Source organism: Gavia stellata, chromosome 9 (genome assembly GCF_030936135.1).
Source record: "Gavia stellata isolate bGavSte3 chromosome 9, bGavSte3.hap2, whole genome shotgun sequence".
Classification (NCBI taxonomy): domain Eukaryota; kingdom Metazoa; phylum Chordata; class Aves; order Gaviiformes; family Gaviidae; genus Gavia; species Gavia stellata.
Genome location: NC_082602.1, coordinates 15,361,896 through 15,388,228, shown reverse-complemented (window position 1 = coordinate 15,388,228; position 26,333 = coordinate 15,361,896). Strand labels below are relative to the sequence as shown.

General features: G+C 34.2%; 1 protein-coding gene across 11 annotated transcripts in view; it reads right to left on the bottom strand.

Moving 5' to 3' along the window:
- The window catches only part of KCNMA1 (potassium calcium-activated channel subfamily M alpha 1), a 511,181-nt gene that overhangs the window by 103,271 nt on the left and 381,577 nt on the right, over positions 1 to 26,333 (bottom strand). For 6 of the 11 annotated variants that reach the window (XM_059820935.1, XM_059820932.1, XM_059820933.1 and 3 more), the window contains exons 16-18: positions 20,158 to 20,226; positions 7,016 to 7,102; positions 2,707 to 2,783 (exon numbers count right to left, since the gene is read on the bottom strand). In XM_059820935.1, coding sequence (XP_059676918.1) covers positions 2,707 to 2,783; positions 7,016 to 7,102; positions 20,158 to 20,226 — 233 coding nt within the window. Of the gene's footprint in view, positions 1 to 2,706; positions 2,784 to 7,015; positions 7,103 to 15,954; positions 15,967 to 20,157; positions 20,227 to 26,333 lie in introns of all 11 variants that reach the window. The other 5 variants (XM_059820930.1, XM_059820929.1, XM_059820934.1 and 2 more) reach the window with 1 other exon arrangement.

Sequence of the window (26,333 nt, the reverse complement as noted above, 5' to 3'; positions counted from 1 at the left end):
CCATAATTAAGTTTTCCATGTAAAGATATTCTTTCACATTTAATTCACCTGAATGTGTCAATATTTTTATATACAACCTTTCATTTCATCTTACGTTTTTTCCGCATTCAGCTATCTCTAATTGCTATGTTACTCGCTAATTAAAATATGTATTTATCATATAGGACTACATATATGCATGTATGACTATGTACAGTGTCTTTGAAAATCAAATTGACATATTAGCTGTTGACAGTTTCCTAATTCAATAGGGAAAGAGTTTTCTTAATTTATGCTTTGTTTTGGTTAAACTGCATTTTTAGACCAATGATTTGTGTAGCCTACAGGTGGATCATGTAGTTAATATTTTCAAAAGTGATTAGTGATTTGAAAGCTGAAGCTAAGACATTTTACGTGAATAATAGATTGTACTAAAGACTTACCTTTAAAAAAAATGAGGTCCCATAAAAGGGATCTCAAGATTGTCATCAAAATTTGAAAGACCAAAAATCACTAATTACTGTTGAAATTTTTCATTTAAATTTTTTGCTGATTGACACAACTTTAAAAGCAAAGCAATTGTATTATTCCTAATGGTTGTGAGCATGGTCCTAAGTGGAAGCTGTTCTCAGCCTCACCAAGAGCTGCCAGCTATCATGGTATCTGTGACCATATGCGTGTGTATGTAGGAAAGGAGAGGGGAGAAGGCAAATGGGAGGAGACAAGAGAGGAGACAATGAAAGGGAAATTTAAGATTTTACTCTCACTGACCATTTTTTTTTTTCCACCTGACTCAGAGGATTCCCTTCTTAGTGTTCAGTGTTCACTGCAGCAGCTCTGACAGCCGCCTCCTTCAGCCTCACTAACCCCATCATTTTGTTTCTTCATCTGTCCAACACCCTTTCATTTATTGGACTGATATGTGTGACCATGTCATTTGGAACATTTCCTAGTGCTACACACAGAAGTTGTCACTCTCACCTCTCCACATCCCTACTGCTGGTAATACATCCATTGTGTTGGCTGGGTCACAGGATACTCTATGTTTTCTGCCTGGTTTCCCAGTACTGAGGAGGTTACATTGATTTTCGTTAATGTATAATAAACGGCTCTTGCCCTTTAGACTGTGAATTCCTGATTCCTATCTTCTAACAGATTTCAATAAAAAATGTAGATCTCACATTAAAATGACAGGTCTTTGGGAATTTTTTTATTTTTTTTTAATCAGCACATGTGGGAAAAGCATACACTATGTGAAGGAGGAGTAGAGAAGATAATACAGATAAAAAAGGTCTTTTTTGACAGAATCAGATAAAATTAAACAGGTAACATATTTCTCTTAAACTGTTGGGTAATTTGGAAAAAAGATTGGGTTTGAGAGTTACAGGCACCCCGAGGCATTTGTAACTGGCTTTACCAGAACTTACTCAGCAGCCTCATTGGCTTTGGCAGCAGTTCAAAGGTCACATTCTCACATGGATAAACTGTTCTTGAACAATTTTTTTCCAATATGTTAGGCAATGCATACATTCCTTCCACATCAGGCATGCTTTCCATGTGCTTTGCTCTCTTTGTGGCTACTGGGAGGATAAATACAATTTTCTGTCAGTGTTTCAGCTGCTTTCTCTCAATTATACTACTTTGTTCCACACTCCTGTTTTTTGCAGGGGGGGGAGTTTCTTCAAAAACTCCAGTGACATATTTTTTATTTTTAAAATCATCTTCAAGAATTCATCAATTTCAGGCACCCCTTAAAGGCAGAGAAGGTTCAGCTTAGGCTTTCTTCCATCCTCTAAGACAGTGCAGTGATAACACTATGACTGGATCTATAAATAGGAGAGGTTTTTCCCTTTTAAAAGATCAAACTCTTCTGAGATCTTTCAATTTAGCTAATCAGTACTTTTGAACTGAATGATGTTTTTCATGGCAGAATACCACAGAACGCACATAAATATTCAGCTATCCATTGAGAAATAGATCCCTAAACCCTTTTGATATTGGTATTACAAATATGCATGGGTCAAACACATCTTTGGCCAAAATGTGGTTGTGATAGTTCCTGCAAAAAGTCCTTTCAAAGTATATATAGATAAAATTCTAATTTCTATGTATTTATAAAAATACAGATGCAAAGTCTGATCTCAATTCCAAAAGTCAATTATTTCTTCATGTAAAATTTTTCAAACAATTTAAAGAGCAGACCTAAGAACTTAACTCAACCAAATATTAGCATTACAGCTATGGAATCTTCTAAAAGGATATATGGAAGAGGCACTAATATTTAATGTCTTCCAGACGATCCCCTCCTCCAGTAAAACTGATCATTTATTTCACTAATAATTTATTTCAATAGTTATATGATGGAATATTATTCCCTAGTTTCTTCTTACTGGATTTGTGTGTGGTATGAATGAGAGCAGAACTTCACTGTTAGCTCGGTCTTAACTCAGAAACCTCCACAATTAGATCTAGCTTGATTTAATTCTTCAGGTTTTGTTAGCTTCGGACTCTAATGGACTTTTTAATGAAGAAACAGGTGTGAGTGGTGTGAAATGTAATAAAAATACACAGACTTCAGAAATGCAAATGGCACTTACTATGTTGCTGTGCATTTATCTTAGCTTTTCTGTACCACTGTGTAAAACATGTAAATGCATGTACAAGTATCTTTCAAGCCTGAACAGTTCACGAAAAGGAGAGGAAAGGAGCGACAGAAATATTACTTACGCCGTTTGCAGCCACATTTTTTTATCCTTTTGGGATCTGTGATGTCATCATGACAGGCCTTGCAGTAAAAAAATGCCCTAGAGAGACAGAATGGAGAAACTGACACATTTCTTAATCCATACAAATGAAATTAGGCCCACATTTCCTCTTGTTGCAGTGCCAAATTAATGAAAAATGCCAGCACTGATTTCCTTTAATCTTTGAAAAAGTTTAGACGTTTAAAGTAGGAAATATTTGTTGCAAGACCATTAATTTCAAACATAAGACTCCAAATTAGTGTTTCTTTTAATATACTTTTATTTGCAAATTAATTGGGAGAAGGCATGATAACTATGATGCAGTGTATCAGTTCATTTGTCTTTCATCTTAGAAAAAAGAGCATCCAGTGAATTTTGTCACGAAAATTTATATAAAGAATTCTCTGTTCTGATCTGATCTACCAGATTCTTTTTTTTTTTTTTTTTAAAGACTGTCTAGCACACTGGGCCAATTTTTCACTCTGGTCACAAGTAGGACTTCATTTTGGATATAATGAGAGATTGCAATGAGATCAATGTGACAATAACATCAGATATGCTATTTAAAAAAACACCAACCAAACAAACAAACAAAAAAACCCCAAACCACAAACCAAAACCAGAAAGGGAAAATCCTACCAAAATAAGTTCCTAAAGGAACATATAAATGAAAGAATGGAAATAATCTTGATTCAGACAACTTTTTTTGTCTTTTACATCAGAACAGAGCAGAACCATTTTGATGTTGAACAGACAAAAGCCAAAATTTCAAACAAAAATACACAATTAACAAGGTGAACCATCCAAGTTTCTATTTAATGCTTTTGGTTATGAACTTCTACTCTTGTATCAAATGGCTCACCACTAGGTGAAGCACAAGGAGAACTAAGGAAGTGAGAAAGAGTAAACACTTGACTTTATATAAGACTAAAACAAAATTCCAATTTAATAAATATGCATCAGCCTGGCCACAGGAGAGTTTAATCATGCCTGTCAAGACAACATAAATGTGTCAAGACAACATGAAATGTGTCACGTAAAGCTGCTGTGACACATTTCATGAAGATCACGCAGCTGGCCTCTAGCTGGACAGTTACAGTTTCCCAGGATTCTTGCTGGCATAACAAATTAAACATACTTTTTAACCTGCTGAAATTTCCCTGTACTTATCCATATTCAGGATATGTCAGCTCCATGCCTATCTTTCCAACCCTCTCTCACTGCATACTTCTAAACACAAATTGGCAGTAAGAACCAAAAGGTGCCACTTTGCAACCACCCATGGATTTTGCTGACAGTAATGTTCATAGATTTAGGATGGTTGGATTGCTACAACAGTATGGAGGTCACTGGAACAGAACAATCTACAGTCCAAAATATAAAAAGAAAAATAAACAATATTAATACACAGCCTCTGACAGTTCAGCTAGGATGATTGCTGCTAATTCTTTTCAGGTTAATTAGACAACGTCTACCACAGGTGGAACTGTATTAAAGGAATTGTTCAGAAATATGAACTAGATACCTAATTCAAATAGTTACCAATTTATCTAAGTTATATTACACCTCTGAATAATGGCCCAGGTAAAGCGGCCCATCAGGAGAAAGGTAGCAGGTCTAGCATATGAGATATGGACCAGAGAATACAAATTTGAATTTGCAGCAAGACCTCATTGATTGTTATTAACATTTCTAAAATCAAGATAGCATGCAAGCTACTGATGGAAGATATAAGTCCCAAATGTAGCAGACTTAATTTCTCTAAGAAACTTCCAGGAAGATTACTCTTTCAGACTGTGAAATTGTCTTACTATTTCCAAGAAGCAAAATGTGAAATGAAAAAGCCTTCTCTGAGCATTTGTATACTTAGCTGCAGAAAGCTTCTGGTCTTTAAAAATATTCACCTACCAACAAAAAGAAAACAAACTGCCTCCAAGGAAATGAGAATAAAGTATTTTTCAAACCATGAGTTGATGTCAAGACATAAGCAAGGAGGAGAAAACTACCTCCAATTTTTACAATTTCTCCTCAATCCAGCTGTATGCACCTGTACTGAACAAGAATTCACTATCGCAAATGTTCCCTTACAAAACTTCATGACATGAGTTGGACATAGGTCATTTCTATGGATCATGTTTCTGAAGTCCACTGCAGGACAAATGTCCTAAAGAGTACTTTCAATCCTACGTGCAAAGTCACGAGCAAACACCTGAAGTGATTCTGTAATAAAATTATCCTTCTATATAATTGGGTTGAATTAAGTGGATTTGAAGCATGTGGATTTCTGACACTAGTACTAACATATAAATGGATAAAGAATAATAAAGATGCAATTCATATAGTTTGTATTATATTTAAACACTCAACATTTTACATGAAACTATTTAACTAGGTATAATTGTTTCTAGGTATAATTGTTTCTAATGTGAAACTACTGTTCTAAAAATACAAAAGTAGTTCTAGCAAGAAGAGTAATTGAACATTGCATTTTATTTTTCATTGTGAAATACATATTTGATAAATATGAATAGCTTTAGCTTAAAGGGGCTGAAAATTTCTCCATTAGCATGCTACACAAAACCAGAATAATTTAATTTGAATTTCAGGTACATAACATGTTTAATTTTGCTTTATTAAAAAAATCCTTTTTTTCCCCTCCAAAAGACCTCAATTTTAGAATATTTTTTCTGACTGATTCATAGCTCAAAAGGGTGAAATCAACACTTTTCATAATTGGTTTTGTTAGTTGAAACACATCTGATAATCATTTGCTTTGCACAGAACAGCTAAGAGATGTGGTATTGGAGGCAAGCATGTTTCTAAGCAAAGCCTTCTGCAAAAAGCAAGGCCGAATTGGGAATTTTGTTTCAGCTTGCTATTAGATAAAATGTGCTAGATGAATGATGTGTAAATTTTCTGTAAACACATTAATAACAGTCAACTTCTCCCTGTTAAAAATGCTATGCTAGGTAATTTTACTTACAGTCTGAAATAATTTCATAGGAGAGTGTAAAATGCCTTATAAATGAAAAAAGCTAGCATCTCAGTAAAGGAATGAGAAGACAGTTCTGTATATGTAAATGGAGAAAAGCACCAGAGAGGAAAAGAACTATATGCTGAAAGGCAGCGTACCTGAGGCAATGCTGGATGAAAATACTCCAAAGATGGTGCTAGAAAGATGAGAGGACAGGAGCACTGCTGTGTTGTTCTGTATGCTTCACCTAGCCAAAAACTATCTTAGCTATTTCAACAAAAATAGAATTCAAGTTCTCAGTGACTTCACTGTTTTGATGTTTTGACTTTCTTTAAATATTCGTGGCAAACATGCATTGCTTAAATATTATTTTTACTGTAATTTAATCATAAAAAGTTTGGGTCTTAGTAAAGGTTATCACTTGAATATTTCATAATTCTAAGCACAGAATTTAGTTAAAATATCTACCTCAAGGAGAACATCAAGTAAAAATCAGATTCCTGACAGCATGACTTACAACAAAAATACAAATTATGAGGAATCACTCAGCTGCAAATATTCCTTTTCTTTTTTAAAAAAAAATCTTACAGACATTGAATAATTATTTCTTTTAAAGATTATTTTCTCACATTGCTCTTTTGTTCCTTCCAAGCGTATTATAATCCTAACAAACAAGAGTACACACTGTTGGTCCTAAACACAATACCATAAAATCCCTCTTCATTCAACCCAAATTTAATACAGCCAAGTCCAACAAACCAGTGAAGTTGTCTACAATGGTTGGGATATACTGCACTGTTGTGGTTTGATTTATTATTTTGAGGACATAAGTATGCAGTTCCAGTAAAGAAAAATGACAAGTACATAAACATTATTCTGCTAATGCAATTACTGAATGAACACAGTAGCTTGCTCCCATCAAATATCTGCTAGAGTCTGTGTAAATAAGAACTACTCTACACCTGAAACTCGGACCAAACTGTAATCCCTGTCCTCTCTCAAAGTAATTTCACTGAAACAGATTAATTACAGAGAAATCAGATCAAAATATTTTACATTTTCTAGTAAGACTCAGGAAAAAAAGCCTCATCATTTCTTTTCACATCTGCTGTAAAATTATTTCGTTTCCTTGATATTCAGGACTGTAGTTAAGAAAATGGCATGCACACGTGGTTGGTTCACTAGACTATCAACTTAATTCCCTCTGAGATTCTTTAAACAGATAATAAAAAAAATTAGGTGAGGTGTTTGCATGTAAAGAGAAAATAGAAATTATATACTATATGTTTAAATTCAGAGAGAAAAATATGTGAATTACCTTTTTACTTCTTTGGCATCACTTGCAATGAAGAATCCTAGAGTACCTTCTTGAATCTTGACATGGTTTCCAGGATTGATTAATATACTGCTCAGTGAAACAAGAACAAAAACAACAAAACCGTAAGTTTAAATTACTTTTAACTGAATGTTTCGAAATAGCTTTATTTGATTCTGTTATAGGGGACCCACTAGTTAGGAAAGGCTGCAAGGAAATTTTAAGCCATTCTTCCTTGAAATTTCCAATCAAATAACAGTTTCACATGCTTTTTACAAAAACTTAAGTTTGAGACAGTCACATGCCTCCACCTATAATCACATCATTAAGTGTTTACATCTGTTTTCTTATGTTTTTGCATTAGACTATACAAAACAACAAAGCTTCTCAGAAACATGACACGTGTAGCTGAGCATTTCAGCTTTCTTGCTCTGTCATGCAAAGTGGTGAAAAATTCACAATATGTTGAAAAGGGAAGAACCAGCAACCACCACTCAATAACAATACAAAATACCATTTATCAAGCTAAACCCTTTGATGCAAATTTTTGCCAATTTCTAGTGAAATAGAATGTTAATGGGACCCCTATCTGGACATATAATATTATTGTTTAAAGTAATAAATACACACATACACTCAAGGGGAATGGTACAAGACAACCAGTCACGATAGCTGAAAAAACATAAAATGAATAGAAAATTTTTAAAACAGCACTATGCAGCCATGGAAGAACAAAAATAACCCAACCACACTGGCAGAATAGCCTCAGCTAAAATTGATGAAGGAAATTATAAACTGCTATCAAGAAGTGAAGTACTCCACATCTCTCTGCAAAATATCTTTTTTTACCTTCATAGTAATTTAACACTAGATTTTAGGGAAGGCAGTTTGCAAAGTACCAAGCTAAATATGAATACACAGATAGAGACAGATGGAAATATATTCTCCAGTAAGTTTTATTGATGTGTAATACAGCTAAGCTTTTGACCTGCTAAACCTTCATAAAAGCTTGTCAAAAGTTCTCTCCTTTTTGCCTTTTATTAAAGCTTAGCCTTAGCCTTTCTAAGTCAAATTGTAGTAACGAAACACATATGCAATTTACAGTAAATAAAGACTATCAGCAATTTAAATGCTTGTGGATTTAGCAAAAAATTGATTTTGGGGAACTGTATATATATAGAAAAATAAATAAAGCACATTTCTGAACAGACATACATTACTAAAATTTGAAGGCCAAAAATCTTCCATGTTATTGTTAGGAGGGAAAATGGGTCTCGGCAGATCTCTTATGCAAGATGTTATTTATTATCTATACATTAGTAATAAATTACTGTGACAAAAAATATACCTGAAAGCTTTATAATGAGCACATTGTTTTGTGTGATTACACATGCCCACACGGCCCTATGAAAAGAATATGCAGGCTGCAAAATAAAGCCCTCATGAGTTAAGAATTAAAAGTGGTCATGCAGCCACAATTCACCCCCATTATATATACGTTATGATACAATTCTTAATTTAATAGCCACAAACTACTTTTATCTCACAATCTGGAACTTCTTTCAGTGGTGTTTCTCTGCCATTACTCCAGGCATGGCTACATGTAGTTTATCTTTCTTTAAAATCAGCATCATATTTTTCTTAAGTGTTTTTCTGCAGTGTTCATAACTATAGCATGAAAAAGATTCACAAATACATAATTTATTTTACAAGAAGAATGAAGACATAGTATTATCCCATTTTACAGATGAGAGATTAAGTCACTATGAGATATAGTAGCTATTAATTTGGGATGCCTACAGGCCATTTTTTGTAAATATTTAGCATTGCATAGCTCCATATACACCTTCTAGGGACTTTTGCTGTAATAATGCTCAGCATTTCCAAAAGCCCAGCCTCTGGTTCCCAAAATAATAAACATTTAATCAGAAGTAATCTGTAAAAGGTTTGGTTTAAATTATTAGCTCACTCTCACTCAGATACTCTGTGGCAGAGGCTGGAACAGAAATTAAATCTCAAAGAAAGCATTTACCCAGATAGCCTTCCTTTTCCTTCATTCACAGTTTCAAGCTTTGCAACAAAAAGGAGAGGAGAACTACAGAAAATGGAAGTCATCACCACAGAAAGCAGGTTCATCTCCACAGCACGCTTCAGCAGTATTGCAAAAAATGAAATGTGATGTTGTAAATAATGCCTACATTATGCACTGCACGCAGATAAATGAGATGAGTTAAAGTTGCACAGCTAAGCTTCACATCTAGCATTTCTTTTGTTAGTGTATTGGGCTTAACGATTGCACTTGCAACCAAAAGATTTACCTAATGCAGTTCTACAATGCAGTTTCACTGGTTTTAAAATGGAATAAAAGAGACAGGGAAGAAAAACCAAACAACCCCACAAGAATTTCTTCATATGAAACCAGTCACTCTAGTCACAAAGAGGTTGGAAAATTTAGATTCCTGCACAAACTTTTGTCACTTGAGCCAACAGAGCACTTATTAGCTGTTACAGAGATACCTTAACAGGCCATCACTAAGGGAGATGAGACATACGCTCTGCCAGCGCACTCACAGAAAAAAGTTGAGAATGGCCTATCTTAAGCCTGCAAGCCCATGTGAGCCTAGATAAGTCATTTCTCAAGAATCAGGACAGAATCTTTCTGCTGCTAACTATCCCAAAAATCTTTCTGCCAAAACTTTCTATCATGTTGTAACTGCATCTGTGTTTCAGTCTCCACCTTTCCTCTTCCCTGTCTGCTAATCCTTAATCTGCCATTATGCTGAGAATTTAGCTGTTAAACTCAAAAATCTTCTACAGATGCTAGTCTTGTTTATTTCTACTATACTGTTCCTTCTAAAATATGTGAAGACTTGTAATATGGTTAGGGTTAGTTATTTTTCTTCGGTACAAATGGGTACCTTTTTTGCCCTTATTTCGTTCTTTGCCTGTAATCATGGAAGTATTACAGCTTTACAGTGAAAACAGATGAACGCATTTCTTTACATAGCCCCACCTAATTTTTTTTTCCCCCTCATCCCATTCTTGGAGATAGTTGAACTATACCCGAACAGTAAAAAATCCTACCAAAAGCTCAGCAACCCAAACTACACAAGGTGAGGCAACCACTAGATATGTAAATGTTCACTCTCTCTCACAGAACTTAAAATTTGACAAAGTAATAAGCAAATGAAGCAGTTCTTTTAAGAGGTAGTGAACATAATCTTAAATCAGAATTAACTAGCTTCATTTAGCATATAATGTACTGTGAGCATGATTTTGCATCTCAAGGTTTTCTGAGACACATGAAATCAATTCAGATGGGTCAGTGTATAAACTTTATTTTTGTCAGATCTTATACTTCAATCACATATATTTATTTTCACAAATACAGTGTATTTATAGCCACAAAATATAGATGTGATCGCAGTTAATGCAGTATGATCCCAGCAGCAAAATCTTCTGTTGGGAATAAAAATTAATTTGCCCCATCACTGGTATTGGCAAAGAGTTACAGCAAATGCTCATAAAGCTTTGGATTTATATACTCAATGATATTCAACCACAGCAAAATCATGAGCAATTTCTACTGAGTCTATATGGATTTATTAAATATGCTGCTTATTAAAGCAGCAATTGAATTATTTCTTATGAGACCTGTAGTGTCATTAGCTAAAGTTATGCTTTGATAAGCACTCACTCTAACATGTACAGCAAGGGAAATGTTTTGAATTAAAAGAATAGAACATAGGGAACAAAGGGGACAGAGAAAAATAAAACAGGCTTATGAGGATACCAAGAAGAATGCATCCATCAGTTTAGAGATGCATGTATCTGTTTAAGCAGCTCATGAAAATACACGTGTGTACGTGTGTGTGTATATATATCTCCCCCCACAGTTGAGAAGATAAGTACGTGGCAAAGTAAATTAGAATTTTAAGAGCGAAAGCTTCAGCTAACGTCTCATTTTTATGTATCTCCAAGGCTGGGGAGTTTTGCAGATACAGGAAGATGTAGGAAAAGGGAAAAAGGACAGAAACTCATTACATTTAATAGCAATATAAATAGCTAATCCATATGCATTCTGTGCCACTCATTGGAAAAAATGCTATTGAAAATTACATCCCTGATTTTTCCAAATATATGTTTTTATCATAAAATATAATTTTATTTTTTTATCTCCTAAATCAGCTCATGAAATAAAGCCAGGAATGTCAAATACTTTAAAAGCTTCTAAGATCTTGATCAAATTTTATAACTCTATAACATTTCTAGTCTAGGTTACCTCATAAACTAATCAAGTAAGAGCAAGCTCAAAAAATTTTAGTCATAAATTCCTTAACAATTCCAGTTCCAGAAATAAATTCCTCAGGACAAGGCTTTTCATGACAGGGGGCACATGTCATTGAAAAAAAAAAAAAAAAAAGATTATCTTTTGACTTGCTTGCTCTGTCACACATCAACATTTAGAACACATGGAAATTACAGCCATGTAAACTGAATATGTGTAAATTAAATATGATTTAATGTGTTTAACGGGAATTTAATGTACTTCACCAGCATGAACTTAGGAGAAGCCAGTTCCATTACTCTATGATAATACAACAATTCGTAAGCCACTTGTGGAACAGAATATGCCATTTGGAAACCTCTGCTTTACACTTATCTGATGTCTAGCAAAAGTTAGTCCATTTGCTAAACAAGATTCACTTGGTAACTAGATACAAGATCACGTATCTAAGAGCGATGAAAATGTCACACATCAAAAATGTAGAAATCACCCTTGAATTCAGTGGTACTCTCAGGAATCATAGAATGAATCATAAAATGGTTTGGGTTGGAAAGGACCTTTAAAGATCATCGAGTTCCAACCCCCTCTGTCTTGATAAGGGATATTTTTCCACTAGAACAGATTGCTCAAAGCCCACCCAACCTGACATTGAACACTTAAAGCTCAGGAAAGAATCAGTAGCAATAGTATCTATAGAACTGAAGCTGAGTTCCCAGGCTGACTAAAATATAAGCAGGTGAAGCACAAATGGGAATTAGTGCACATTTGAAATGCACAGTTTAAAAAAAAAATGAAAAACCTCAAATGTGGTCAGAAAAATTCTAGGCAAACGCTTATGGATCTCTTTACGTGGATTGTTCAATGAAAAGTTAAGATAGGACATGATGAATTTTTAACATGTCAGTGGAGAATAGTTATCTGTTAGTAACTCTGACAGTGTGTTAATTTTGATCAATTTACTCACTCGTTGGATTATATCTTTCTGATGTTTTAAGTATACATGCTACCTTCAGTAAAATACAGCCACATGTAAATATTTGTTCAACTATTCTTATTTACCTGAAACTACCCCAGAACATGAGCATTGCTCAATATCTTGGAGTGTTGCATGGATAATTGGCTGCACAATACAACAATATTATGATCTAGATAAAGAATACCATATTATGTCTTTCCCTTAAAGGATTAAAAGTGAGCTAAGGTTTGGATTACTAATTGCAGATCTTCCATGTTTTGCTGAACTTAAAGATATTTGATGGAGAACCTGATAACTGGAGGTTTGAACTGTAGGACAATTTGTGAACTGACACTTTGGGGCAGGACTAATTCCCTCCAACTATTTATTTTTTACTAATTTCTGCTGTTGGGTGATTTTTATTTGTCTCCTGCTTTCAAATACCATATGTGCTGGACTCAAATTATGTTTCTTCGGTTGAAACAGCATTAGAAAGTTTGATGGCTGATATTTTTTCATGTTATTAGAATATATAAAACATTATTTCTAATAAACTTTCAGTATGCAAAAATTTCAGTAATAGATGAAAAATATTTTCTGTAGCTTTCTATAATATTCAGCTATCTTCTATGTGAACCACATAGAAAAAACAACCAATCAGCTTTAGAGTCTGAACCATCGTTGCACTGTTTGTATTTATTGGTAAGCCACTTGCTAAGTGGCATGGCTCCACAATTTGCCTTGCAACAGCTTGAAACTGAGTAGGCTTCCACTACTGCTGAAGTTGTAAATGGACATAACTTCAAACTCTTAATCTAGACATAGCATTTATACAGTAGATGACTCTCAGATTTGTATAATTGCCAGTCTTCTTTGAGAAAAAATGAGGGATCTTATTAAGATGGAAGAGGTGAAGTAAAGGTCTTAAAACTGAGCTGACAAAGGCATGTGGAGATGCCCAGCAAGTATAGCATAGAAAATAGGCAAGGGTAACAACATTTTAGCAGCACTATATGAAGACTAAAAACTGAAAGACATAGATAAGGTCAATCAGCAGAGATGTACACTGGAAGAGTTCTTTTAAGAATTTTCCTTGTCAGCAGCTTCAGTTATGTATTATTCTTGTTTGTTCTTACTTTCAAGGTTACATTTTAGACAGCACTAAAGGTAGGATTCATCTCATCTGTCTTAGAACGGAAGCTGCTTTCAAGAACTGTCTCTCTCTTCCCTAGCAATCATGTATTAAGTCTGGATAACTAGAAGTAGATTAGACATCTAACGTTTAGATTGATAAAGTTAGGTGAGATGAATCCCATTATCAGTGACCAATTGAACAGTTCACCCCTGCATCAAGGAAACTTGTCTGATTCAGTAACGCTCCCTTTTTTTTTTTCCTCAGATTTATGGCTACCCTTCTAACTGCCATCATCCTTGTCTAAAAAAAAGAAAAGATCAATTGTTGAATTACATGAAACACAAACAGCAAAATTTTGACTAAACAAATGACAAAAGATGTAACAACTCTGTTTTAAACCTTGTGGTAGATGTACTGTACCATTCCCCATGCGACTGAAACAGTAGCAATATCATCTAGTAATCAGGAAGATATAATAATGTTTAAGTACTGTTAACGCATTATCTAAAACAAGACTATGTGGTATTACTGATTATAGCTACCACATTTTTAAATAAAACCAGCTATTATTATTGATTGTTTCATGCCATGCCCAGATGAAATGCACCACTATTAGCATAATGGCCTTTTAAAATGTGCCATGTCATTCACACAACTATAGAATTAGAATTACAAAATTAATTTGAGACAATAGTTTTTGTTTCAGGGTATGTTTTGAAGTGGAGTGTGAGGGTAGGTGCGCAAATCCCACAGTGAGAGTTGCGTGCATACCAGCTTCACACTGATTGTAACTCATAAGTACTGCTTCTTTCTTCTGGGCTCTATCATTGACGTTAATTCAGATCCATATTGCTCTACACAGAAAAATCCAGTAAGACACTAAAAAGAATACAAGGCAAAAAACACAGTGCACATTACATGCTACAGTATATTAAAGCTTAATTACTACACGCATATAAAAGGTTGCTCCCAGGAGTCAAGTTCTTTACAATAGCAACTACTAAGTCATGGTCTACAGGATGTGCATAAGGTATTTTATTGGGGCACAGTCCAAACTAGTTCAATGGTGCTGATGAATTCAATACACTTTGAAACAATTAAATTATTCCTTCTGGTTCCAGAAGTGATTGATTATCAGTACAATGAAGCAGCACAATATACTTTATTCTGGGAGCAAGCAACTTCACTTGGTACAACACTTCTTCATATTGCTCATCATGCCAGCGTTAACATGCCTTCACCACAAGATAATATATACTTAAAAGCAAGAAGCAAAGTAGAGGTGCAACAACTGCAGATCCTTGGAGATGCTAAGTGTTGCAGTAACTTCTCTGCAGTTGGATCATATCAATAATGCCAAACTGACAGGAAGCCACCTCTCCTTTCACACATCTACTCAGAAACCACAGGAGAATAAGACTAAAAATGAAATAAATATAACACATACAACACACTCAACAGAAGAGACATGGAAAGTAAAGTTTGGAGAGTATGATGGAGAAGGAAATTGAAACGTCTGGACAATGAGAATGGGTCTCCAAAGAGCACCACTGACAGTCAGACAGACTGCTATAAGCAATTAGAAAAACAAAGCTGGGAGGGGGAGGAGAGATGAGGAGAGGAGAGGAGAGGAGAGGAGAGGAGAGGATATGGATGAGCATGCCTTATTTATTTCATCCAAACCAATAGCAGCAAGATAGAACGTTGACTAGAGAGGGGCTCACAGCATGGTATACCAAAAGAAAACGCAAAACATGCCATCCCAAAGAAAAAACAAAACTGAAAAACAAAAACGTTTGGTAACATCTTCATAAATGAGCTTAATAAATGTCATTAAAATGAATGTGACATATAGTACAAACTATCCATGGCACTTTCACTAGAACAGTACAATAGCTTTAATGAGTACTGTATTATGAATAACTGGGCTCAAAACAGGACCAGCAATGCAAAGAATCAGGTATTTGATTGTTGTTAATGGAAGGTGAGACTACAAGAGAACATGAACTACTGTATTGTAAGACGTGTTTTGAAGGAAGACTCTGAGAAAAGAAGGACATCAATGAAGGTGTGAATATGGAGACAATATGGCAGCACAAGGGCTGGTAAAGACAAAATATACATCATCATGATACAGTACAAATGAAAAAAGAAGAGGGGAGATGTTAACAGTAAAGTCTGCTTTTCAAATGCAACAATCTGATACACCAATGACTCCACAAGGGGCGGGGGGTGGGGGGGAAGCCTAAAAATCTTATACTGTTTTATTTTGTACTTCCTGCAAAGAAGTTAGTGCGTGAGTCACAAGAACCAATGAAGAGACAAAATGCTATTCTCTCTTCTCTTTGAGATTGGGGGCTCATATAAAAATATACACACAGATATATATATATATACACACATAGACAGATGAATATATATATATGTATATATGTGTGTGTATATACAGAGAAAGATAGACAAAGATGTTATCTTCCTGTGTTCTTGGCAAGGTATTAGTCCTGAAGTTAGAAGGAGTGGAGGTAGGATTGAGGTTGGAAGGAAAGGTAACGAAGAGGGCATACCGCTTTCGGCTTCTGCAAACGACAAGAAAAAAAATTGCAAATCAAACACTTTGATAAGAAATCAACTGACACCAAAGCAAAAGCAAAGAACCCCTTTATTTAAAAGTCTTTGAGGCTCAAAGGTTTTTCTGCTGAGAATGAGAACAAATATATGGATAGACAAAGAGAAAATTTAACAAGAGGAGTAAACACGGGGTACAGAAGGGAAGAATCCTGGTTAGGCTTTCCTTCTTGCTTACTCATGTGGAAAAAAGAAAAAAAAATAAGGCAAAAAAGGAAGGCAAAAATATCTCTAAAAGGGAATTCAGATGAGGAGTTTGAATATCTGCATTTTGAACTGCTATTTTTTGCTATCTATTCAGCAAGTTCTGCTGGGACATTTTCAGGTTGATGTCCTCCATCCTCCTTCAGCATTTTTTCTACAGAAGAAACAAAACCTCTCTACAAATGAACTAAGAAAGACCATTTTTTAAGCTAAAGTATTTGGCTTACATCAGGGACACAAAAACTTATTTAAGAAGTGCTTCCTGCTCTCAATAACTGATTATAATATTCCCAGATAGTAATTAGAGGTGAAGGAATGGCTAACTGATACTGTGACCTGGAACTACTAAAATGCAGACCTTAGTAGCTGGTCAGAAACCTAATAAATTCAGTCACATTTTGTAAACTGAGAGGTTTCTTTGATAACTGAGCAGTAATTTAAATATGATTAAATATATAAATGTAAAGGTAAAAAAAAATAATCTAATCATGGCTATTTTAATTAATCTTTAAGACACCTTGATGAGAAACAGTTGCCTAAAAAACCATACTACAGATACCCATTATGTGAAAATGAGTTTGTATTTATCATATCTGTAGCGATATTACCTATATTTAAGCTTGAAAACTTTTATATTCTGCTTTTAAGCAATCTTGTAAAATCATAAATTGTTTATAATTAATAACCTAATACTGTCAAAACTTGTTATCAAGGTGTGCTTGCTATTTTGTATTTATTAAGAGTTAGGAAAAAAGGAGAAATAAAACAACTACAAGCAGGAAGCTCAGCTACTGCTAACTTGTACATTAATATTAGCTTGGATAGAGTTCTGATGATTTATAATTACTATTGATCTCAAATTCCCTATGCTAGAGTTAACAGAATTTGGCTGTAAATCAGAAAGCTTTAGAAAACTGGCATCTAGGAGACTGCCTAGGAAAAACAAAAGTGCATAGGTAAGTGAGTATTTATGCCATTCTACAGGTAATGAAGACATCAACAAACTCAGTGAAAATTCTGCCATTGACTTAAAACGGTACTAGGATTTATCCTTAACACTGAGGTGAAAATTTAGAGAGGGGATGAGGAAATATAGAATGCCCTCACATTACCACTTTTGAGAGCTGCACACGCTTCTGAATTCACTTTGCATTGCTATAGCTCTGAGTGCAAAGTGATGAAGGCAGACGAAATTAGTCTTAAAAGGAAACTCCCTGTGTAAGTAAAAAAATCAGCTATCTAATTTAGTTATATAGATATTCTATTATGACTAGTAACAAAAAAGTAAACTGGTGGGAGGAAGATGTTCTCATCCGTTAGGCAGAAAGAATGCCTTGAAAATTTCCTGTGCTCCTGAAAATACTGGTCCTAGACCTGTCTTAGCTATGGCAGGAAATAATAGCTCTTAATAAAAGGGTGCCACCTAGATAATATTCTAAAATTTTCTTTATATTTATCATTGCTGCTTTAAATTGTAAACTATGTAGAACCTCTCAATAGTTTTACAACATATGAGTCTAAACTATAATCATAAAATAAACTGGTACATACCTACTGTTGGTCACTCATAAAGAGTAAAAGCTAAAAGGTTACCATAATCAGTTCCCCCTTCACCTTTATGAAGAATTACCAATGAAGAACTTAAGATATGAAGTAGAATAAAATATTTCCAAAGTCAAAATCAACAAACATAATTGGCAAATGACAAATTTATCTTGTTCAAAGACAGCTTGCACTTGTAAACCATGTTATTCTAATTTTTATCTTAATTCCCCATCTTTTAATTTAATAAGATGCAAGGAAATACAAGTATACCTAAGAAGTGAGAAACTGAAGTTTTGTTCCATTACCTTTCTGGTTAGACTAAAAGGTTCCAGCTCAGAAAACCACAAATATGTACCTAACATATTTGGGTTGACGAGCACAGGAACAAGTAGAACAGTAAAGATATGCTGCAGGTAGCTCTGTGATTCACCGAACAGTGACTATAAAATTATCACTGGTTAATAAAGTCAGCAGATATTACTGTGGATCAGGGTTATAAGAAAATGTGAATATCTAGCTTACATGCTCTTCTCTTGTTACATACATATTACCAAACAAAGCTGTTAACATCCCTTTGTTAGTATTGTTTCCTGCAATTTTTAGGCTCTTTTTTTCTACCAAATGAATTAATTGTGAACTGTTACCTGTGTGGTTTTAAGCAAGAAGGAATATATGATTGTATCACATTGTGTTACTTTTTGTGGGATCTTCTGCATCACCTTGTGATTAAGAACTCAATCCAACTCCCACTGAAGTTAGCGTAAAGAATGATATGAAAGCCATGAATTATCTGTTATTACTGAAAAAGACTGTAATATTAGCACTTACGTAAGTAAATGACAACTGAAGTAATGACAACCTAAAATTGGGCAATGATTCTTAAGAGAACCAACAGAAACCAAATATTTTCTAATATTGGAAATACAAAATCTGGTAAATAGTTCCACTGCTATTACTGTCATGTTTTTCTTTTTCCCAGGAAGAGATTAAACTGTTCAGAGACAAAAGAATAATAAATCATTTGCTTTACATTAGCTAATGCAGAATGAGATCATTCAATGGAAAAGTATTTTAAGAGCCCTTGGGAGCTGGAAACATTAAAAAAATCCAGTATTTCAGAAAGAAAAAAAAAAGATTTCTTAATCAGCATGCTGTGGACAAAAAATAATTTCCAATGGCACATACACCACTTCACGTATCACTTTATAACACAGGAAAGAATCAAGCAAAACCAACCATAGGGCATGGAAATACTCTTATAAACAGTTGTAACATTGTGTTTTCCATGTCAAATGCCCCACATAGGTTTTATAGATATTTTAATAAAGAAAAATTACAACATACGATAATAAACATTACAATAAACTTTCAAAACCTCAGAAATTGTGGCATGAGCGCAAATGACAGAATTCGTTCTCCTTTGAAGAGAAGCAATTGCCCTCAAAAGTTTTAGGTAGTTAGTGGCCAAAAATAAGATGAACTAATATGTATCATTCCAGATTTACTACAGCAGTACAGAATATAATTGTTGACAGAGGAAAATAAAATTCAGCTCAGAGTCAGTATTGTCATATTTTTACTATATGCCCCTCTACATGGTGCAGAGCACTTTTATAACATTTTTGTTATACAAAAATGAATGCTGCATAAAGCACTGATAGACAAGTTGACAGAAGATTGGCTCCAATGTTCACTTGGATTTTTATGAATTTTTGTACAAAAAACCTGCAAGAAACACTTCTTTTCCTGTCTGAGAATTTGTACCAATAATAATTGATTTTTTTCTTTTTGGTTGAGGAAAGGAGTCAGTCAGTTGGTAATTTCAAGGCTAAATTAATCTTTTCCAGTTTCATGATGTTGTTCATATATGCAAGTTTTGTCAGAACAGATACCATTTAAATACTACGTTTATCCTATATTTCCGTTTATCCTGTATCCTATCTAAATTGGTTCTTCCAAACTCATTTAAACAAAATTATTATTTTGAGAATATATATAGCCATAATGAGTTTTGATATCACATTTGTTCTCCACTCTTCCATTTTCAGTACAATAAGTTGGACCTCCAATTAAAACTGATAGACTATGAACAAACACATTGTAAGTTTTTTTTAAGTAAAAATGAATTGCACTTCTGGAGATGGGACATATGTGTCACTGTCCCCCTACCTTCTACTAAATGTTCTGACTTAAATTAATTTCGGGGAAGAAGAATAGGGCAGAAATAAAAGCCTTTCAGCGCTATGTGAAATGATGTAATGTGATGCCATGCTAATCATACTCTGAAATGTTTCAAAAATATAAGAATAGCTATGTTCATTCTGAAAAAAAAACCAGGCAAAATTCTTGGCAGTGCATTCCAGAACTTCAAAATTTGTAGGCATTGGACATACCTGCTTTCTCGTTTTTCCGACTTGTATTCTATGGCTATCATTAAGAGCTTTAGTTTCGCAAACACCAGTCTGCAGAAAGAGAAGAGGCCAAGAGTCAGTTCTTTCTCACAACCAATATCACATACGTAGAGATGGCTGCAGGGTATGTATTTTCTTTGATAACGGACACTAAGATCTTTTCCCATTTTTTCAGTTAGGTATGCACAGAACATATATTAAGGTCTCTCTATTATGAAGATAATGAACACATATTTTCCTAAAAATATAAACTGACAAGTTGAGAACAGCAGCATAATCGCCAACACTATGTTACTAAGTCTACTTAAGCAATAATGACAAAGGTCATGATACACAATATAAAATTGCATTTCACTATAATTGTGGATGTCTTGAGGAAATTTTTCAAATATTTGCTGGAATTCAGCCATATGTTGTTCGTAGTGCGCATTCCTTATAAAATATGTATGTACTGAACTAAAATGACTGTACACTACTAATATGTCAATATTTGCCAACTACTGTCACAGAGGAACAGTGTGACTGGAAGCAATTTCTGACCAATATATGGGAAGTACATTCTCATACTGTAATACACATTTTTTTCAGTTGTAAAAGTCTGTACAAGTGGCTATTTATTAAAACTACTCAAGGGTGATATTCATAGACTTGCAGAACTGTGAGTTAGCACACCATTTGCTTCAAGCTAATAGGGTCTCTGAGAATAAACAAAGAAACAAGCCTTTTTTTTTTAATAACTAGAAACCATTTTCCAATTTTGTCATTGAAGTGTATGCAAATTCAATGCTACTTGCTTCCTGTTCTATGAATTTGTCACAAACTATTCTAGGGCTCACCTTTCAATTAGATGGCTGCCATCTTCTGTATCATCCACTAACTTTTCCAGTGCTCAGTACTTCTCTACAAACTTTCTTACTTCAGTGTTATTAATATTTTTGCATATATTTTGAGAATATTTATTTTCTTTAGGCAAATCTAAGCAATATTCTGCATACTTTGCATCAGTCACATACTTAGGAGAAAACAAGAATTGGCTGCTGAACTGTAAATATTCAATTTCTATAAGAAGTTTCAGAAATCATTGTGAACAGTTAATTTCTGCTATTTCTTCAGGATAAGACAATAATTACAGATAAGCATGGATGTAGAGGTTCTGACAATGCTCAGGCAATGGACTGCATTCACATAAGGATATACACAATAGAATTTACTCTGCATTGTTTAAGTTTTGCAATATAATACTTGAGTATATTTTTTCTTAAAAAATTTTCCTTTTGAAGATTGTAAAAGTACCTCTGTAGTCTCCTTGTCTGGGGATGCAGGTGATATCTCAGTGTTGGGAAATAACACAGAAAGACAGATAGGGGCAAGATTCATTTAACTTTTTTTTCAAAATCAACTAAAACACTTATTCTACCCCCAGAACTCCAGACAATATCAGAAATGGGCAGACAAAATTCTAAGAGTTACTGAATTCTTGATTAGCCCATCACCTCCCACAATATTAACAGGTTAATGAAGCCTGACTATCAGATTCAAAAAAAGAAAAATAAAATAAAAAAATCAATTTTCAAACATATTAACACTAGAGTGCCCTATATGTTGTTAAGACTATTATGTATCTGTGTTAAAAAAAGATGATAGAATAAAATACAGCTTCATGAACCGTTAATGTCAAGAGTTCTAAATCTATTTTTTTTTTTATTTTGACCACCTACATTCCTTTAGGAAACACACTTGACTTCTCCTCTGTGGTTTTCTAGCCTTTGATAATCTATCTCTCTCTCTATATATATATATCTTCCTAAAAAGAAAAAACCCAATAAACTCAACATAAAGAGATAAGAACAATGCTACCCTAATGTTTGGCATCAGTATCTCATTCTTATCTATAGATTTACTAAAAATATTTAAGTGGTAAAATAAATAGGTTTACATGCATTTGGCCATGCAATTAAACATTAGGATTAATAAGTCTCACCAAGTAACTGTATTGTGCAAATGTAGTTTGATATGATTAAAATGGAAAAAGAAAGCTCCTATACCTGCTTTTTTTACCCAGATATGTAAAGAACCTTGTAATAAGAAGTTAGAACATTTTTATCTCAAATTGTTATGTAGAAGTCCACAAAAATTGTCAATGACAGTACATGAGGCATTAATTCCTGTTTTATTTTCAACTGTCGGCATCATCTGCTAACTACTGATGAACACAGATGGTCATGAACAAAGGCTCTTAAGAATTTGAATCTGACTGTTTCTATCTACCCAGAGAGAAATAAATTGGTTTTGACATTAAATCTTCCTTCTTTACTGGTAAGACTATCATTGGCATAAATTAACCATAGATACCTGATGTATTATTTGCATGTGAAAGTACTAGGATATTTAGAATTTAAAGAAATTGTAATTCTCCTTTCTGAGCAGCAAAACATGAAGATATAACCTTCATTAGTTCCTAATAATTTAATTTTGTACTAAATATTAAAAAAAAAAATTAATTAGAAAATCTACCAAAAGGCAGTTTTTTCTTTTCAAGCAAATCTTTGATTGAAATCTTGTACACCATAAATCATTCAGGTTTTTTCCTCAGGGTCAGTTATAACATTTCTTGCTGAACTACTTTTGACAAAGGAATAGGTATTTTCCTCAGGAGAGGAAAAGTACTTTCAATCTACTTCCATATCTTGGTTCAGCTGCAGTTAGCAAAAGTATTTTGATATAGGATAAATCACATTGCTATTAATCTAAAGAAAAATATATGGAAAAATATAATTGGTGATAAAAAAGTAATATCTTATAGTAGCATCTTAAGCTAAGCAAATTACTAATAATATCAGAATTATTTCATAAATATATTATTTTTTTCTTATTTTCAAACTATTTTTATGCACATTGGCAACTGGTGGTTTCTTTGGCACTTGCTAGTATGCTGTGTTCCTTAGGAGTTGGAAGTATGAGAGTATCAGGTACTTTACTTTTATGGAGCAGCAGTGTCTAAAACCAGTGCAGTCAATGAGGTTTGTATGTTGAAATAGAAATTATCACAATATATATTTAATAACCCAAATATCCCTTTTAAAGGTTTGTTAATGTCAGGCTCAGCTAATTTCCAGCCACATGAAACTGGCAAAAACATGGGCAACTTCTGCTTTTAACCTATCGCTAGGTTCTTCCAGATGCTGAGCACTCATGTATGTCTCAGGCAAGGAGAAAAATTTAAGCAAACACTCCAATACTAGAATTTCACAGAACTATTCAAAAATTTAAAAGTAAGCACTGATGTAAGTGGTTATCTGATCAAATTTGTTAGCAAGATTTTTGGGGGTCTTGTTAAAACATTTGAGATGTATTTTACAGGTGTCTTACTAGATCATTACATGCACTTCTACTTTTTAAGTATGCTACAGAAGAGTACATGACAAGAGAAGTTAGAAGAGGAATCGGAAATTAGAGATGCTAAGAAATGGAAAGCCACTGGCTGAAATCTATCACATACGTAATACAGAAGGCACTGGTGGTGTTGCAATATTAGTTCCAACTCCTGTAGTTCTGTATAAATTAGGAAGAATGCATTGGCTACCAGTACTGGAAAATTTGCTCAAAAAGTAAGAGTACTTAACTAATATTACAGGTATTTGCGCTTATAATACTTACTTATGCACTTATCTTATATGACTGTTGACTTATTAGTTACACCTCAGAAAGATAGCAAAAACTTTAAGCATTCTGCGAAAGGATAAGAGAACCTAACAGTCCAGCTCAGAAATATATACAAATGGAAAATACACGGCTGTACAGTGTGCATGTGTAATCATGCAGCTCTTTCTGGATCTGTGATTGCTATGTGTCTTACATTGATGTGGAGCAGAAGTAACTCCACTGAAATAATGGAATCGTTAGCTTAATGAAAAGTGAACAATGCCAGTGAGGCATTTACTAGACAGGCTTTAGTTAAGCAAGCAGTTCCATGTCAGATTAGAATTTTAACCATAATCTCAGCTGTGAAGAGACACAGAGATTCTACATATTCAAGGTTTTCCAGTCTCATCCCATCTGACCAATAAAATGAAACACAATTAAATTTTATATTTTGCAAGTTATGAATCACTGGCTACAAAGCAATACTCATTGCCAGGTTCAGTGCATGAAAAACATTGTTCACACTTAGTGCCAAAACACTGAAGAATGCACTTTTTAGTTTCTTTAGTCAGAGTCAGGAATCAATAGATATATAAGGGAGAGATTTGAAACTGATGAAAAGTATTACATACAAACAATGCCTAATGCACTTGCATGGCAACACTTTAAATGTACTTTAGTACGTCAAGTAAACATTCCCCTGATGTGTCTGAATACAATATACAAGTTTTTAACTCTCTTCTTTTACTTTGTTAAATCATAATATGAGGCTACTCTATCTTTGAAGGATCATCATGGGAAGTATCTGGAAAAGGTTCTTGCCCCCCAGTCTTCAAATGATCCTCTGGTTGAAGGTTACAATAGATTAGCTTCCTGTCTCCAACAGGGTAATGGGGGAAAAAAGAAGACAAAAAAAGAGGAAAGAGAGTGAGAGAGAGAAAGAAAAAAGAGAAAGAAAAAAAAAGAAAAGAAAAAGCTATCAGCCCTGTCATGTACAGAAACTGAGCATTTAGTATGGGTCTTTTAAGACCTTGTTCTATAGACCTAACAAAGTTTTTAGCAATTATTTTGTTGAATATCACTCATTTCTGGCTGTGGACAAGGCCTTTTGTCTTTTCCTTAGGAGATCAAGATCTTATGGGGTTATCCAAAGACCAAAAGAAAAACCCTTCTATTAAATTCTATGAGATTGAGTTGTAAACAATTAACATAAGCTAAAATAAAAAAAAAAAACCACCACTGAAGTGGGCCAAGGTTTGCATAAATCAATCAAAAAAGTCAAAGTACTCTTTAAATCTAGCACAATGGAAAAAGACCTCCAAGACTGGAACTCTACTAGGATAATGTGGAAATCATGGTAGCAGGAAAAGTAGACATCCAGAGGGAGTACAGTGTACCAAGTATACATTTTAATACAAAAGCATATAGAGAATATGGGTGAATCTTGATAAAGATCAGGCTCTTTTCTAGTGGGTTAATGAGTCATATAAACAATGTAATAGAGTGTGTAAAGAGTGACTTACATCACTCATGATAATACGACATACATCACTCATAATGACATACATTACTCTCTATATATACATATATATGCACACAGAAGCACTTCTTACAAATTAACTATTTGTACCAGTTCCAGTCAGTGGCTGCTGATAAGCCAAGAGCAGGTGAGCAAATAAATTTTGTGCTCACGGTAGTGGATAGCACTACCATTACTAGGATGGTATTGAGAACGTGAGCTGAATATTTAACAGTTTTTGGTTGCTGACCTGTCAGTCTGTTTTGAAACATTGAATGTGAGAAATGTCAGTACAGAACACTACATTGATTTTTCTCTGTATTTCCCACATCAGATACTGTCTTGGTTTATGAGATGGTTCCTCATTTGAAATGCAATGGAAGTGGTATGAAGTGTTGTGGAATACATCCTACTCCAATACACACTTGGCTAAAGAGTTTCATAAATATTTGTCTTTCAGTACTTTTGTGTACTCTTATCCTGCTAAACAAAACTATCATTACACTGTTCTTTCTGGCTCCCATTAAAGCTGATCTTGTCGGAATAAGAGAACTAAGTAAGGATAACGTTCCTGTAAGAGCTCTACTGAAGGTTTTAAGCACAAAGAAACCAAGCTTGCTTTATAAAAGTTTTCTAGGTATGAACAGGAAACATGGCTGCCATATATACAGAGTTTTGAATTAATAAACCAAAATCTGCCCAGTAATTACTAACCCACTAATTACTGCTTGTACCAAGTATAGTAAAACCCAGGTTATCCAAAACCATGGTGTAAGCATTGGTAACGGTGACGTAGGCCCCTATACTTCAAACACATTACAGAATAAAAAAACTGTGGGAAGCTGTAAGGCCTCTCTGCTGATGTATGGATACTTTTCTATTGAAGCAGCCTTTTCATACTTGTGAAAAGGTTGTTGTCCACTGAGATGAAATTAGGGAGTGCAATGGGACCTTACAACATCTCTTTTCATGTGTTGGCTCTTGCTGAAAGAGGATG